General features: G+C 37.8%; 1 protein-coding gene and 1 pseudogene across 1 annotated transcript in view; both read left to right on the forward strand.

Moving 5' to 3' along the window:
• The window catches only part of RP1 (RP1 axonemal microtubule associated), a 301766-nt gene that overhangs the window by 144887 nt on the left and 140085 nt on the right, over window positions 1-16794 (forward strand). Inside the window, exons 17-19 of the mRNA XM_053558851.1 lie at window positions 6296-6427; window positions 8702-8901; window positions 15115-15201. Coding sequence (XP_053414826.1) covers window positions 6296-6427; window positions 8702-8901; window positions 15115-15201 — 419 coding nt within the window. The remainder of the gene's footprint in view (window positions 1-6295; window positions 6428-8701; window positions 8902-15114; window positions 15202-16794) is intronic.
• On the forward strand, window positions 3035-5422 carry LOC128563510 (muskelin-like; annotated as a pseudogene).

A 16794-nucleotide genomic window follows, 5' to 3' on the forward strand; every position in this document is an offset into this window, starting at 1 on the left:
AATGGGGATCCAGGGCACCTCACTCGGTAGAGGTGAGGGCACATACGTGAGGTGCTGAGAGGGATGTCTGATGCTCAGTAAGTGCTCGTCACGTCTTTGCTATTCTTAAAGAAAAACCACCTCTTGGTGTATCTTTTACAGTTTAAATATAGTTGAGAGATTCCTGCAAGGCAAGAGATACTATCCCGTGGCCTCTTTTAATCAATTTGAATAAATCACTTCTCTGTAATTGGACTGCTTTGTCTATAGTTTGGTTAGGGTTTGGTTTAATTTATTGGATATTAAGAATTTATAATAAGTCCTTTATCCTGTTACTATTTAGCTGTGCTAATCAGCTTGTGCAAAAAACCCTCTGCATTTCTGCTTCCTGACTTTATAGTCACAGTACTAGGAATCTCATATACAGGAGAAAGTGTGACAAGATCTGACTTCTTGGGCTCACAAAACCAGCTATTCCATTGAGCCTCTGTGGACTATCTGGAAATGTGGATTATTTGGAAGTGTTTTTCATTCCCATTGCTATAGATAATAAACTTTCACTTACAACTCCATGTAGTAAGACCTACTCTGGGTATTGTTTAAAGAACTCTGAATCAATATGACATGGAACTTTTCATTAACTTTAGTGTACTTTTATAGAATACTTAGGAAAGAGTGAACATATCCAAGTTTTTATAAGTATTTTAATAGAGACATAAACACAAAAATTTGCCTCCTCTTACTGTAATTCCAGCTCAGTTTTGAGCTGTACTCTGTCTATTAATCAGGAGACTGTGGCTATTAGTCACTTAAAAAAATTTAGTACAGAAGATATAAGTCAGATGTTACATATTCATTATGGTAAAAATGTCTTTCAGGTTCATGTCCTATGAAAGCTTGTACTAAAATATGTTTGAAAAATTTATTTTTGCTTCATTCTAGTCTGCTGAGATCATCCAATCATAAAAATCTAAATGAAATACTGTTATACATCCAATTTATCAAATCCTGAATATGTATATGACAAAATTATTTAGAAAAATATGACAAAATTGTCTCAAATAATAAATTGATTATATAGATTTAAACTATTTATGCACTAGTAACTTGACACTAGAATAATTGCTATTAAATAATTTTTTGCTTAATTTACTTTATAAATAGCTGAAATTCAGTAAAACAAAAGATTTTTTTTCTTTTTTATTTTATTTTATTTTATTTTTTTTATTGTTGGGGATTCATTGAGGGTACAATAAGCCAGTTACACTGATTACAATTGTTAGGTAAAGTCCCTCTTGCAATCATGTCTTGCCCCCATAAAGTGTGACACACACTAAGGCCCCACCCCCCTCCCTCCATCCCTCTTTCTGCTTCCCCCCCCATAACCTTGATTGTCATTAATTGTCCTCATATCAAGATTGAGTACATAGGATTCATGCTTCTCCATTCTTGTGATGCTTTACTAAGAATAATGTCTTCCACTTCCATCCAGGTTAATACGAAGGATGTAAAGTCTCCATTTTTTTTAATGGCTGAATAGTATTCCATGGTATACATATACCACAGCTTGTTAATCCATTCCTGGGTTGGTGGGCATTTAGGCTCTTTCCACATTTTGGCGATTGTAAATTGAGCTGCAATAAACAGTCTAGTACAAGTGTCCTTATGATAAAAGGATTTTTTTCCTTCTGGGTAGATGCCCAGTAATGGGATTGCAGGATCGAATGGGAGGTCTAGGTTGAGTGCTTTCAGGTTTCTCCATACTTCCTTCCAGAAAGGTTGTACTAGTTTGCAGTCCCACCAGCAGTGTAAAAGTGTTCCCTTCTCTCCACATCCACGCCAGCATCTGCAGTTTTGAGATTCTGTGATGTGGGCCATTCTCACTGGGGTTAGATGATATCTCAGGGATGTTTTGATTTGCATTTCTCTAATATATAGAGATGATGAACATTTTTTCATGTGTTTGTTAGCCATTCGTCTGTGGTCTTTAGAGAAAGTTCTATTCATGTCTCTTGCCCATTGATATAAGGGATTGTTGGCTTTCTTCATGTGGATTAATTTGAGTTCTCTATAGATCCTGGTTATCAAGCTTTTGTCTGATTGAAAATATGCAAATATCCTTTCCCATTGTGTGGGTTGTCTCTTTGCTTTGGTTATTGTCTCCTTAGCTGTACAGAAGCTTTTCAGTTTAATGAAGTCCCATTTGTTTATTTTTGTTGTTGTTGCAATTGCGATGGCAGTCTTCTTCATGAAGTCTTCCCCCAGGCCAATATCTTCCAGTGTTTTGCCTATGCTTTCTTTGAGGATTTTTATTGTTTCATGCCTTAAATTTAAGTCCTTTATCCATCTTGAATCAATTTTTGTGAGTGGGGAAAGGTGTGGGTCCAGTTTCAGTCTTTTACACGTAGACATCCAGTTCTCCCAACACCATTTATTGAATAGGGAGTCTTTCCCCCAAGGTAAGTTCTTGTTTGGTTTATCGAAGATAAAACAAAAGATTTTTACTAATTGCTTTTATAGTCTGGTGGATCTTGATACACTTTAAATTTTTGTTATAATGAACTACTATCTGAAGTGATTGATTATTCAAATCCAGCTATACTCATATGTGTGACGTATACCTTTTGATAATGTTTCCATTATCAAATTCCAGTTCTTGTACTTTCATCACAGGTTTTATTTTACATTTCTATTGGTAAATTTTCTCATTCTTTTAAATTGTGAAGGTCAGACAAAGTCACTCCAATTCAGAGTTTTATTGGAGGGCCACTTTGCTCCTTAGATTTGGACCCACTTGCCTTGGTGGCAAAGTGAGTAGCCTTCTGTGTGGAAGGATAGGGATGTCCTGGATGATATTTCCAGAAAGATGACTTTTGTGTTTTGAACTTCCTACTATTGTGTTGTGTAAAAATATGTTTAGAAGTAGCTATGCCACTACTTTTTATTAACTAGAATCAGACCTCTATGTAGTTTCTTTTGCTGATGAGATCTCTAAAACCTAACATTTATAAAAGTATGAATTACCACCCTTTAAAAAAATAAATAGGCTGACAAGATGGTGGCTTGGGGGACTGTCCCTGTGGCACCGAAGTGCCAGCTTCTGCCCTATGCACTGCACGAATGGAGCTCCTTCTCCTCCATCTACCTTCCTGAATAAAGGAAATATTGAAAGGAAGACATGTTGATGACATTCACGACATCAAGGGTAATATGATGACAGTTCTGATGGCCAATCCAGAAAAAGTGTTCCAAAATTGCTTTGAAGGGTGGACTGGGTGCTGATGTAGCTTCCTGAGGGGAGTACTTTGAAGGTGATGGTAGAGCTATTAAGCAATGGGGAACATTTTAGTGGATAAACCAAATGATCAATCTTCAAGGTGTCAAGAAAGCAACTGTCCTCACCAGTACTTGATTCTGAAACTTGGAAGGCCTGCTATAGTTCAGAATGTCATGTTTGGAAAACATGAGAAAACTCATGTCTGCAATTTGAAGAAATTTAAAGTCTTTGGTGGAAAATGAAGAAAATATGACAGAGCTATTATCTGGTGGTTGCAAGAATGATCATAACAAAGCAACATTCACCCTGAAGCACAACATTGATGAACAGATGTTCTCTTGTCAATTCATTAAGAAAATAGTTCCACTTTTGTCATGGGGGCCCAGCTTTAACTTTAGCATCTAGTGTATTGAACTTAGTGGCGTTGTTGATCCTTATGTAGTACAATCCTGTCTCAACTGGTACAGCAAGTGCTGTGAGCAGGAAGCCATTTGCCTTTGCCTAAAACACTTCAGACAACACAAGTATACAGAGGCTTTTGAATCACTGCAGAAGAAAACCAGGGTTGTGCTAGAATATCCCAATATCCCATGTTAGCAGATCTTCATGATAAACTGGTTTTGAAGGGTGATTTTGATGTTTGCAAAGAGTTGATTGAGAAAGCTATAAATGATGGCTTGTTCAATCAGTATATCAGTCAACAGGAATATAAACCACAATGGAGTCAAGTTATTCCCAAAAGCACCAAAAGTGATGAAGAGGATAACTGACCAGGAATGTGAAGATGCCATAATATGGTTATTTATGTTTAGACAGAGGCTCTTTATTTATTTGGTGGCTGGGATGGAACACAAGATCTTGTCGATTTCTGGGCATACAATGTGAAGGACAACCAGTGGACATGTATCTCTAGAGACATTGAGAAAGAGAGTGGTCCAAGTGCCAGATCATTCATAAAATGTTTATTGACATTCAGTGGATGCAAATCTACATGTTGGGGTCTTATTTGGATTCCTCTGTGACGAATAGCAAATCTCTGAAAAGTGACTTCTAGTGTTACCATTAACACAAACATGTGGATGTTGCTGAGGATACTGCTACTGATGGTGGAGGGCCAAAATTGGTATTTGATTATCAGATGTGTATGGACTCAGAAAAACATATGACCTACACATTTGGTGGTAGGATTTTGACATGTAAGGGCACATAGATGACAGCAGAGCCAGCAAACCACAATTCAGTGGGTTATTTGCTTTCAACTCAAACCTGGAAACATCTTTGAGATGACTCCTGTAATGCTGGGTCTGAAGACTTCCCGTCTTGGATAGGACACTGCATGCTATTCCACTCAAAAAATCATTGCCTATGTGTATTTGGTGGCCAGTGATCAAAGGCCTATTTGAATGATTTCTTTAGTTATGATGTGGACTCTGATCATGTAGACATAATAGCAAATGGCACTAAGAAAGACTCTGGGAAGGTTCCAATGACAGGATTTACACAGAGAGCAACTATTGATCCAGAATGGAATGAAATACATGTTTTATCTGGACTCAGCAAAGACAAGGAAAAGAGGGAAGAAAACGTCAGAAATTCATTCTGGATTAATGACATTGTGAGGAATAGTTGGTTGGTCTTGCGTCTATAAGAATGATCAGGCTGCAGAGGATAATCCAAGTAAAAGTCTTCAGGAAAAAGAACCATGTCCAAGATTTGCCCATCAGCTTGTATATGATGAGCTACATAAGGTTCTTTATTTGTGTGGTAGAAATCTAAGAAAATTTTGGTCTCCAAAGATGAGATTAGATGACTTCTGGTCACTGAAGTTGTGTAGACCTTCAAAGATTACTTATTGAGGTATTGCAAGTACCTCATAAGCAAACATAGGGTTGAAGAAAAGGCCCGGTTCGATCCCCTTAATGCTCTGAAATAGTTACAAAATGATCTTTATATAACTGTGGATCATTCTGACCCAGAAGAGCAAAAGAGTGTCAGCTCCTAGCATTAGCTCTGTTCAAATCTAGTTCATATTTTACAGCTCTAGGCTTTTTGGATATGGATCACACTGATGCTCAGAGAACTCAATTCTTTGATACCTTAGTAAATTTCTTTCCTGACAGCATGACTTCTCCTAAAGGCAATCTAGTAGACCTCATCACACTGTAACTGAAGAGTTACTGGACACAGAAGTGGAAAACGAAAGTCGTCTTTCAGTCTTTTGGATTACAACTTTGTTGCCCGACAATTGAGCTGCCATGACTGAGGACTGCACCAGAGTTCTACGGGATGTTTACCATCACAAATTTTAACCCTCTTCCTTCATACCTGACCTCAACTCCATCTTCCTTATCCTATTTCTAAAGTAGGCTAATAAAGTGAAATTGGTATACTTTCCATTAAAAAAATAAATAATGATCCTATTCCTGAAACTGAAGAATGAACACAAACAACTTGAACTTTCAAATCCTAAATATAAATAGCACTCATGAGCATATAATAAATTGAGGTCATTATTCCACTAAATTGGGATTATTTATTTCTGAGCAAGACTCCCAAACAACTTGCTTCTAAATAAAAGGCAGAAAAGTGGCTGGTATCTTCACTTACAGGTATGTGTCTGTCTCTTTGATTCACAAAATTCAAATTCAGAAAGATCACATGAAATTCTGCTTGAATGACATTTTAGTCAGTTTCCCCTTTTGAGAAACGCAAAGTATTAGATTATTAAAGAAATTCCCATGTGGAATCTATAAGAAAAACATCCTGTATAAATTATTTGATCCACTGTGTAATGTTAAACTGTTGTTCGCATGTACAAAGCAGTGGATAGGTTTTAAAGGGATACCATCCATGCACAGCCTGCTGGTAAGAATACAAAGTCATTTTCTGTTAATTGTGTAATGCAGAGTAAAAAGATGTGACTAGGCACTGAAATGGAAACAATAGCAAAACTTAAGCTTGCATAGCTGAACATATGGTAAGTATTCTGAGAAACAAGTGATTTTGAAAGGATGGCATCTTTTAAAATCTTAATTTCAGTTGGCAGAGAAAACCCACCAGGAATGTCTGCAATACCCAGCCAAGGGGAAGGAAAGATCCATGAGTCAAAAAAACAGAAAAAATTAACACCAGAATCTGAGGCTCAGAGTCCCTTACTTTCTTCAACTCCAAGTAAGCAACAACTTTTTTCCCCCTCCTATTTCTTTTGGTTTGTTTGCCCACATTGGTTCTGTCATGGGGACACCTCAGGAAGAACATCAAATTATTTTTATAATATATATTATGTTATTGTACATGGACTTTTTGTAAGTTGTTATCTCGCTTTGTTATGATTTCATTTTATATTCAAAGGATAGATATATTTTAAAATACGTTTATTTCTTTGTCTTATTTTTAATGTTCAAAACAATGACTTCAAAAGAAGATAGTATTACATTATGACATCGATTGGACTATCACAAAGTATTTTATGAGTGTATTTTAGGAAAAAGAGTAAATTCTCATCAAAGTTTAAACAACAAAAAGTAATCTCCATTTCTCTGATATAGAAATTGAAGCATGAAAAAAGATCTTTAGGCACCAGAGGCTTGAATTTCTGGTTTCTATTTTGGTCTGTTCGGTCATTTTTCTTGCTCTTAAATGTATTACCTTTCTTCTGACTGAGAAGTATAATATATGGTATCTGACAGATTCTGTGCATCAGAATCTAATCATCTGTGGGTAAAATGAAATAGTGGACCAATGTTTCTGAATATTTTTTAAAGAACCCATTTTGGGAGAAAAATAAATTATAATGTTACCTTTAAAAAAGTGATTTTTGGGGCGGCACCTGTAGCTCAGTGGGTAGGGCTCCAGCCACATATGCTGAGGCTGGCAGGTTCAAACCCAGCCCGGGCCAACTAAAACAGCAATGACAACTGCAACAACAAAAAAATAGCCGGGTGTTGTGGCGGGCACCTGTAGTCCCAGCTACTTGGGAGGCTGAGGCAAGAGAATCGCTTAAGCCCAAGAGTTTGAGGTCGCTGTGAGCTGTGACTCCAGGTATCCTGTTGAATTGTGTTTACGTGAACACAGAACACCCACCAAGCTTGTTTAAGTTTGGAGTAAAACATTCTATGGTTAACTTATGAGAGCTGACCATATTATTTAACTTCTCTATCACTTTTTCTCATCTTAACATGGCCATCATAATTTGATGTACCTCATGGGTTTGTAATAAAGATGGAATGAGAAATGCATACAAAACATACAACCCAGCAGGTAGTAGAGGCTTAATACATGGTGATTATTATTATAATCACCAAGAAAAAGCCTATTGTTATGCTGACAAATTACCCAGGACGGTAAAGGGAAAGTAACTTGTATAAATGAATGTCAGTTCTTTCATAGGATTTGTTTTCATTTATAATTTTTTTGCATACTTTTTAATCTTCAAATTAGTTCATTATAACTCAGCAGGAACAAGTACTTATTTGCTGGGTTTGTTGTGATCATTGTTGATAAGATCCTAAATGCTGCCTAAGGCTACTTATAGTTTCTAACCCCAGAATTGAAGGAAAAGAGTTCTGGCTGCCTTTTAACCATTTGACATGAGGAAATTACACATTATTTTGAATGTGTAGTATTTGTTTGTGGGAACATCAGTTAATAATTGAGGTGCAGTTGTCAGAGCATTTTCAGAGAACTCACACAGAGTAGCTTGGGGGATTCTCTGGCACAGCATGGGCTGCTTAGGTGAGGCAGCAGGCTAAAGAGGGTGTGAAGAAGATGACTGTTCTAGTCTGGGACTTCTTTATAAGCAAGGAGTGGCTTGCTGGGGCACTGCTGGCTGCTGGAGGCTGCCCTGTGAAATACCAGGGCTGTGACTCACTTGTTCTCCTGTACAACTGCTCTGAGCACCTCCGGACCACTTGCATATATGAAAATTCTGTCTTTAGTTCCCTGTACTTTCCATTGCCTGTTCCAGTAGGGTTTTTTTTTTTCCTCAGAAATATTTCAGAAGGTTTTTCTTTGTCTTCAATTTGCCATTTTCTTACTTGAAAACATGTTTAATTCTATGTTTTGGGATTACTTTATATTGTAGTAGTTTTATATAAAATCTGTAAGTTAGGAAGGCAGTTTTAGTAAAAGTCTATGAACACAGACCCAAAAGCTCCAGTGTGCCCTTCTGTGGATAAGTGAAGGATTAAGTGGAAGATTGCCAGGCACTTCAGATGTCGTTGCTCTGGTTCAGTTTACTTCTGTATTTGAGTCTCAGTTAACCTGAGTCTTGCGAGGAGCAGACAAGCACAAATCGCTCCCTGGAGTCCTTGCAGTTCAATGCCTCCTGCTTCATGTCACCCCACCCCCACCCAGTGCTGATGTCTTTTGACTCCAGTATAACAAAGGATTCTGTCAGCCTGATGTTGGACGTGACCTGCTGCTAATGCCTTTTGTGCCCCATAGAAGAAATCAGACTTTCCCAAAGTCATGAGACTCTTCTGTCAGAAGATGAATGGAAGGTGTCAGTGCTGACGGGCAATACAGGGACTCAAGCCAGCGTCACACTCTGGGTGTATGGAGATGGAGGAGTCAGTGGACCAATACATCTTAGCAAGGACAGGCCAGAGCAGCTCTTCCTTCCAAGACAGAAGGATGAGTTTCAGGTAAACAAGATCGGCAGTAATATTTTTCTTTGAACATTTCAGAGGTATTCTGTAATATGGAAGTGTGTGTGTGTGTGTGTCTTATGTAAAATGAATCTGGTCTATTAGAATCCCATAAGTTAGTTATCTCGATGTCTGCTGTAATAATCAAAGGAAGTATTTTTGCTCACGTGACTTACACAAGCGAGGAAAGTTGTAGAAGAAAATTGCTTCCATTAAAGACAGTTTGTTTTAGGTCATTGGTTTGAAACTGGCCCTATCAGCCTTGACTAAAGTTATAACCAGATCATAAGCCATATCTCTGTATTCTTCTGGTGATGAAAACCCTTCTTTCATTTACTTGCATATACTTTCAGGTGTTGCTCAGCTGAGCTGTATGGGTGTGAAATCATCTTCTTGGCATCTTCACAGGCTGTTTTGAAGCTCTGCCCATGCCTGTTCTAATTTATCTCTCCTTTATTTTTTTAGAGTCAGAGAACATTGGGCTGCTAGGTGTGAGTATGGCTAGTTGCCTCTCCTAGTTCCTTAGGGCTTTGGCCAAATTTCAATTAGGACAATTACATTCCACTTCATTAATTCACCCTTTCTCCCCTAACGTGTGAAAGCTATATGGTTCTTTGGTGTACTGTTAAACAGCAGCCACTCTCCTTAGAGAGCATTCCTTCTGCACACTGGGGCTGACTAGAAAGTAGAGAACAATTGAGGCCAACTTGTGTCACCAGGAAGCTGAGACTATTTGGGACTATAGTACCTGACAATTACTAGTACCCAAATGGTTTCCAAATCTTCAGATATAGCCTGCTTTTGCATTCATAAAAATAATGTTTTAGTAAAGAAAAGCAGTTACCTGCAGTCATGGAAGAGCACTTTGGCTCAGTACATTGGCAGTCACACCTGTACACGTGGGTATTTCAAAAGATTCTTTAATTATTTAGAACTGAGAATGTATACGTATGGTTAGATACCTAGTCACCCCACAAAAGTCTATTATGTCCCATAATATACCTGTGGTTCATTTATTTATGTCCTGATCAGTCCTCTCAGTATTTTTCTGGAAAAATTTACCCAGAGTCAAATCTAGGAATGGGTGGTGTGCATTCTCAGGCTTGATTGCACATTGGAATTACCTAGGGAACTTAAAAAACCACTGGTGCCTGATTCTAGGAATTCTAGTTCAATTTCTCTGGGATGCAGTCTGGCTATTGAGGCTTTAGATGCTCCCCAAGTGATTCTAAAGTGCAACTGAGGTTGGGAATCCCAGTTATAACACCAGACTGAAAATCAGGTGAGCTTGCCATGTGCTGGGTAATTGATCTCAAGTATATAGCTTAATTTTTCAGGATAGCATTACCTTTATGTACAGAATGGAAGCAGTTATATCCATTCTTTCTAAATTCCAGGGTTGTCTGATGACAAAAAGAGAAAATGTGTATAACTTAAAAAGGAATCCTATTGACAGACAGGAAATGTTATAAACTGGTTAAGAACAGAGGCCTTGGAGTCACGGAGACCAGGTTTAAATCAACCTCTCACTAGTTCTGTGACCTTAAATTGATAGCTTATCCTTGCAAATCCTGAGTTTCTCCCTTAGTACAAAGAAGGGACTAATGCTCACCTCGGTGGCTTGTGCTGACGTTCAAATCTAGGCACGTGTGTACTGTGCCCTGCACCTGGTATATGAGAGTCACCAAGGACTCTCCTTCTCCTGGCGGGGGTATCAGGATATGTTTTCTACCAGCTTCATTTATTATGAAGCTGTTGCCCTCCTTGGTAGAGATCAGGGCCAGATATGGAAGCCCTCAGGACGCTGGAGTTATGTGGACCTCAGGCCAGCAGCATAGACATTGCCCGGAGCTTGTTAGACTTGCAGATTCTTACATAGTCTTTCCCCAGGATCTCTTGGATCAGAACCTGCATTGTCACCTCATGTGCACTAAAGTTTGAGAAGCACTAGTCAAGGGCTGAAGGAGCACAGGGACTGGGCCTCCTGATAGTTTGAGAATCTTAAATTAGGATTAGTCGCTTGTTTGTACTCTCTCTCTCTTTTCTGTGGGCATCGATTCCCTTTTTACTGGCCTCTTTTGCCACTTCTAAATTTATCTTTCATTCTCTTTTCTTTCCTCCCAATCCCAAAGTAAGCATATTGCCTTTTTGGAGGACAGTGTGGTATTTCTGATTTAATAGAATTGGGTTCAGATTTTACTTTTGGAATTCACTGTGTATCAAGCTGTGTATCCTTAAACAAATTACATAACTGCTTTGAGTTTCTTCATCCCTTAAAGTAAACACTTCACAGGCCTTGTTCTTCCTGGGGCTGCTGTGATTGGCTTACCTTTCAGAGACAAACCAGGCCCAAACTTTGGGATAGTTTCCTACTTCCTCTGGAAGGAAAGCTAGCTTCTGAGTTCTGTGGCTGACACCAGCTCTGGGAATAAGAAAGTAGGAACAAAACTGGCTCTAGGGGATTAACATCCCTCTTTTCCTTCCTCCCAGTCAATGCCGGTGTAATTGCTCTGGACCTTGTCCTGTGATAAGCTCAGGCCTGTTGTAACTGGTGTCTAGTAGGGAGAGCAGTGATAGGCACTTAAAGAAGAGGATTTTAAGCAGGGGAAGTGGGTATAGAAGAGGAGTTCTGATGATTTCTGGGTCTTCTAACTGTCCCAGCTTTTTCAGGGTCTAGTCCACAGGTAAGCAGTGATGTAAGTCAAACATAATAAGCAAGTGCCTGCCTGTTCATACCTAGTGTACGGGTAGACAGGTATGTGTAGTAGAAATAATGATATTGGCTATTATTAAGCCGTTAAATAATAAGGTGGTATACTACATTTTTATTTATTTTTTAATTCTTTATTAAATTATAACTGTGCACATTAATGCCTTTATGGGGTACAATGTGCTGATTTGATATACAATGTGGAATGCTTACATCTTACTGATTAACATAACCGTGTCCTTGCTTACTTATTTGTTGTGGCAAAAACGTTCATACTCTATTCTTAGAAATGTATCATTGCGTTATACACATTAGGTTGGATCCTCACAGTTTGGTGTCCTGGACATATTTTATTTTTTCTATTTTTTAATTGAATCACAGCTGTGTACATTAATGCAATTGTGGGGTACAATGTGCTGGTTTTATATACAATTTGAAATACTTTCATCAAACTGGTTACCATAGCCTTCACCGCGCTTTCTTAGTTATTGTGTTAAGACAATTTATATTTTACACTTAGTACATTTAACGTGTACCCTTGTAAAATGCACCATAGGTGTGGTCTATTACCCTCCCTCCACCCGTCTTCCCCCCTCCTCTTTCCCCTTCATCTTGGGTTGGGTTATAGCTTTCATATGAAAGTGTGGGTGCTTATAAATTGGTTTCATAGTAGGGCTGAGTACATTGGATACTTTTCTTCCATTCTTGAGATACTTTGCTAAGAAGAATACGTTCCAGCTCCATCCATGTATACATAAAAGAGGTAAAGTCTCCATATTTTTTAAAGGTTGCATAGTATTCCATGGTGTACATATACCACAATTTATAGATCCATTCATGGGTTGATCGGCCCTTGGGCTTCTTCCATGACTTAGCAATTATGAACTGGGTTGCCATAAATATTCTGGTGCAAATATCTTTGTTATAAAGTGATTTTTGGTCTTCTGAATATATACCTAGTAGAGGAATTGCTGGATCGATCAGCAGGTCTATTTTTAGATCCCTAAGTGATCTCCAAACGTCTTTCTAAAAGGAATGTATTAATTTGCATTCCCACCAGCAGTGCGGAAGTGTTCCCTTTTTTCCACTTCCATGCCAACGTCTATGGTTTTGGGATTTTGTGATGTGGGCTAATCTTACTGGAGTTAGATGATATCTCAAAGTAGTTTTGATTTGGATTTCTCTGATGATTAAGGATGATGAGCATTTTTTCATATGTCTGTAGGCCGTGCACCTGTCTTCTTCAGAGAAGTTTCTGTTAAGTCCTTTGCCCAAACTGAGATGGTATCACTCATTCTTTTCTTGCTAATATGTTTGAGATCTCTGTGGATTCTACTTATTAAACCTTTGTTAGAGACAGAACCTGAAAATATCTTCTCCCATTCTAAGGTCTGTCTGCTTGCTTTACTTACTGTTTTCTTGGCTGTGCAGAAGCTTTTTAGTTTGATCAGATACCAGTAATGTTTTTTTGGTGTTGCTTCAATTGCCTGGGGTGACCTCCTCATAAAATATTCTCCCAGGCCAAGTTCTTCAAGTGTTTGCCCCACACTTTCTTCTAGTATTTTTATAGTTTCATGTCTTAAGTTTAAATCTTTAATCCAGTGAGAGTCTATCTTAGTTAATGGTGAAAGGTGTGGGTCCAGTTTCAGTCTTCTACAGGTCACCAGCCAGTTCACCCAGCACCATTTGTTAAATAGGGAATCTTTTGCCCATTGAATGTTTTTAATTGGCTTATCAAAGATCAAATGATGGTAAGTAGCTGGGTTCATCTCTTGGTTCTTTGTTCTGTTCCAAACATCTACTTCTCTGTTTTTTTTTGCCAATACCATGTGGTTTTGATCACTATCAATTTATAGTATAATCTGAGGTCTGATAGCGTGATTCCTCCGACTTTGTTTTTATTTCTGAGTAATGTCTTGGCTATTCAAGGTTTTTTTCTGATTCCATATAGAAGAAGTATTTTTTCAAGATCTTTAAAGTATGACAGCAGAGCTTTAATAGAGATTACATTAAAATTGTATATTGCTTTGGGTAATATGGACATTTTAACAATGTTGATTCTTCCCAGCCATGAGCATAGTATGTTTTTCCATTTGTTAACATCTTCAGCTATTTCTTTTCTCAGAGTTTCATAGTTCTCTTTATGGAGATCTTTCACGTCCTTTGTTAGGTAAACTCCCAAATATTTCATCTTCTTTGGCACTACTGTAAATGGAATAGATTCCTTGACTGTTTTTTCAGCTTGACTATTATTGGTATATATAAAGGCTACAGATTTGTGAGTATTGGTTGAGATGCTGCTGTATTCCTTGATCATGTCTAGGAGTTTTGTAGCTGAATCCCTGGGGTTTTCCATATATACAATCATATCATCTGTTAAGAGTGAAAGTTTGATCTCCTCTGACCCTATATGGATACTCTTGATCACCTTTTCTTTCCTGATTACGATGGCTAAGACTTCCATTGCAATGTTAAAAAGCAGTGGAGACAATGGGCAACCTTGCCTGGTTCCTAATCTGAGTGGAAATGATTTCAATTTAACTCCATTAAATATGATATTGGCTATGGGTTTGCTGTAGATGGATGATGGCCTTTATCAGTTTTAGAAATGCTGGACATATTTTATTTTATTGAAAGTATCTGCATATAAATCTGTCTTCCTTGTTAGGTTATACAATTCTCCTAGTTAGGGGTTATGTCATCATTTTCATCTTCATATACCTGTGGCATTACACAATGTCTAGATAATTGTTTTAATAAAAATTTATTTAGTTGAGCTGAAAATTTTATGCCATAAGTTTGACCATTCAACATATAAAGCAATTGAGGACCAGAGATATGAAATAATCATATTTTATTCAGTTTATAACAGCCTACCTTCCCACAGTCAAAGTTGATTTCAAAGCTGGTTCTTTAGAATGCTACCTTGGTTAACAAATACTCTTAGGTCATGTGAGAAACTAAACAAATACACATACTCTGTGGTTTATTTCTCTTCCTTGAACCTAGAACATCTGTATCTTAGCCTAGGAGTCCAAGAAGAAGGGATTTTCAGAGTAGAAGGAAATTCTAGATTCATAGGTACTTTCCTAAATCTTGTAGAAATCACTATATTTAGCTTTTCTTTGGTGAAAATAGCTCTTTTTCTTTTTAAAATAAAAGCTCATCTTTCTGTGATTGGAACCCAGAAAGTGTTGGCTTCTAGTGAGAAATGTGTAGTAGCCAAAGAGCTGAGTGTCTGTGTGTTTTTTATCCTAGTCTTTCATTTGACTTCTGCATATTTTTAGTCAATTCTTGTGATATTTCTTTCTCTATTCAGTTTCTGTGAGATCACCAATAACTTCTTAAGAAGACTTCATTTCTAGATTCTAAAAGGGTTCTTGAGAGTTTTGCAAATATTTGGAATGAAGAAATGCATTTAGTATAAAGAAGAGAAAGAATTTTTTAATATGCTTAATTTAAAACATTCTAATAATTTTTCTTCTTTGCATTTCATTAAGGTTGAATTAAGAAGCATTGGAAAGATATATAAGATAAGGATAGAACACGATGGAACTAGTGAGCAGCCTGAGTGGAACTTGCAGAAGGTAATCATGTTTTTAATTTTGTGCTTCATCGTTGTTCCCTGATGAAAAGCAGCAAGCCGGCTATGTAAAACAATGAGAATGGTAACATATTTTTCTAATTACAGGTGCACCTTGATGTACAATTGGGTTACATCTCAATAAACACATAATAAATCAAAAATATCGGCAGCGCCTGTGGCTCAGTGATTAGGGCGCCGGCCCCATATGCTGAGGATGGCAGGTTCAAACCCAGCCCTGGCCAAACTGCAACAAAAAAATAGCCGGGTGTTGTGGTGGGCGCCTGTAGTCCCAGCTGCTTGGGAGGCTGAGGCAAGAGAATCGTGTAAGCCCAAGAGTTAGAGGTTGCTGTGAGCCGTGTGATGTCATGGCACTCTACCTGAGGGCGGTACAGTGAGACTCTGTCTCTACAAAACAAACAAACAAAAATATCTTAAGTCTAAAATGCATTTAATGCTAGCAACACAGTAGCCAGTCCCCTACTTATAATAGTTTGGCTTAGATTTTTTTGACTTTATATGGTGTGAAATTGATATGCGTTTGGAAGAAACTATAGCCCCTTTATAATTCACAAGAGACTCCCTGACTTACAATGGGGTTACAGCCTAATAAACCCATCATAAAGTCAAAAAATTAGAAGTCGAACCATGGTAAGTTTGGGACCATATATATTGTAAATAATGTAAACAAAATTTTTGTGGACATAACACACTACATAAATATGGTTCATTCTTATGAGGGATTTTTTTTAAATAGCATATTTACAGTTACAGTTGTAAAGGTAATCTGTCTTCATAGAAGAAACTCTGAAGAATATAATGAAATATTAGAAAAAATGAGTTATTATTCACTGATCATTAGATGACCATTCTGGTGGTTCATTTTCTTCAAATTTTTTTCTGTGAATCTGTCACATGCTCACACATGTGTGCTCCCTCTGTTTCTCTCTCTTTGTATGTCTATATATATATATATATATATGTATATATATGACATATAAAATAAAGCCATGCACCACATAATGATGTTTGGGTTGATGGCAGACCACATATACCACAGTGGTCTTGTAAGATTAAAATGTAGGTGAGACCAGGCATGGTGGCTCACACCTGTAATCCTAGCACTCTGGGAGGCCAAGACAGGTGGATTGCTTGAGCTCAGGAGTTGACGACCAGACTGAACAAGAGCTAGCCCCCGTCTCTACTAAAAATAGAAAAACTATCCATTCCTGGGTTGGGGGGCATTTAGGTTGTTTCCACATTTTGGCAATTGTGAACTGAACTGTGATAAACAGTCTAGTGCAAATGTCCTTATGATAAAAGGATTTTTTTTCTGAGTCAATGCCTAGTGATGGGATTTTTAGGATCAAATGGGAGGTCAGTTTGAGTTCTCTGAGGATTCTCCATACTTCCTTCCAAAGTGGTTGCATTAGTTTGCAGTCCCACCAGCAGTGTAAAAGTGTTCCCTTCTCTCCATATCTATGCCAGTATCTGCAGTTTTGAGTTTTTGTGATGTGAGCTATTTTCACTGGGGTTAGGTGATATCTCAGGGTGGTTTTGATTTGCATTTCTCTAATAATGAGGGACGATGAGCATT

This window comes from Nycticebus coucang, chromosome 13, assembly GCF_027406575.1.
Source record: "Nycticebus coucang isolate mNycCou1 chromosome 13, mNycCou1.pri, whole genome shotgun sequence".
NCBI lineage: Eukaryota > Metazoa > Chordata > Mammalia > Primates > Lorisidae > Nycticebus > Nycticebus coucang.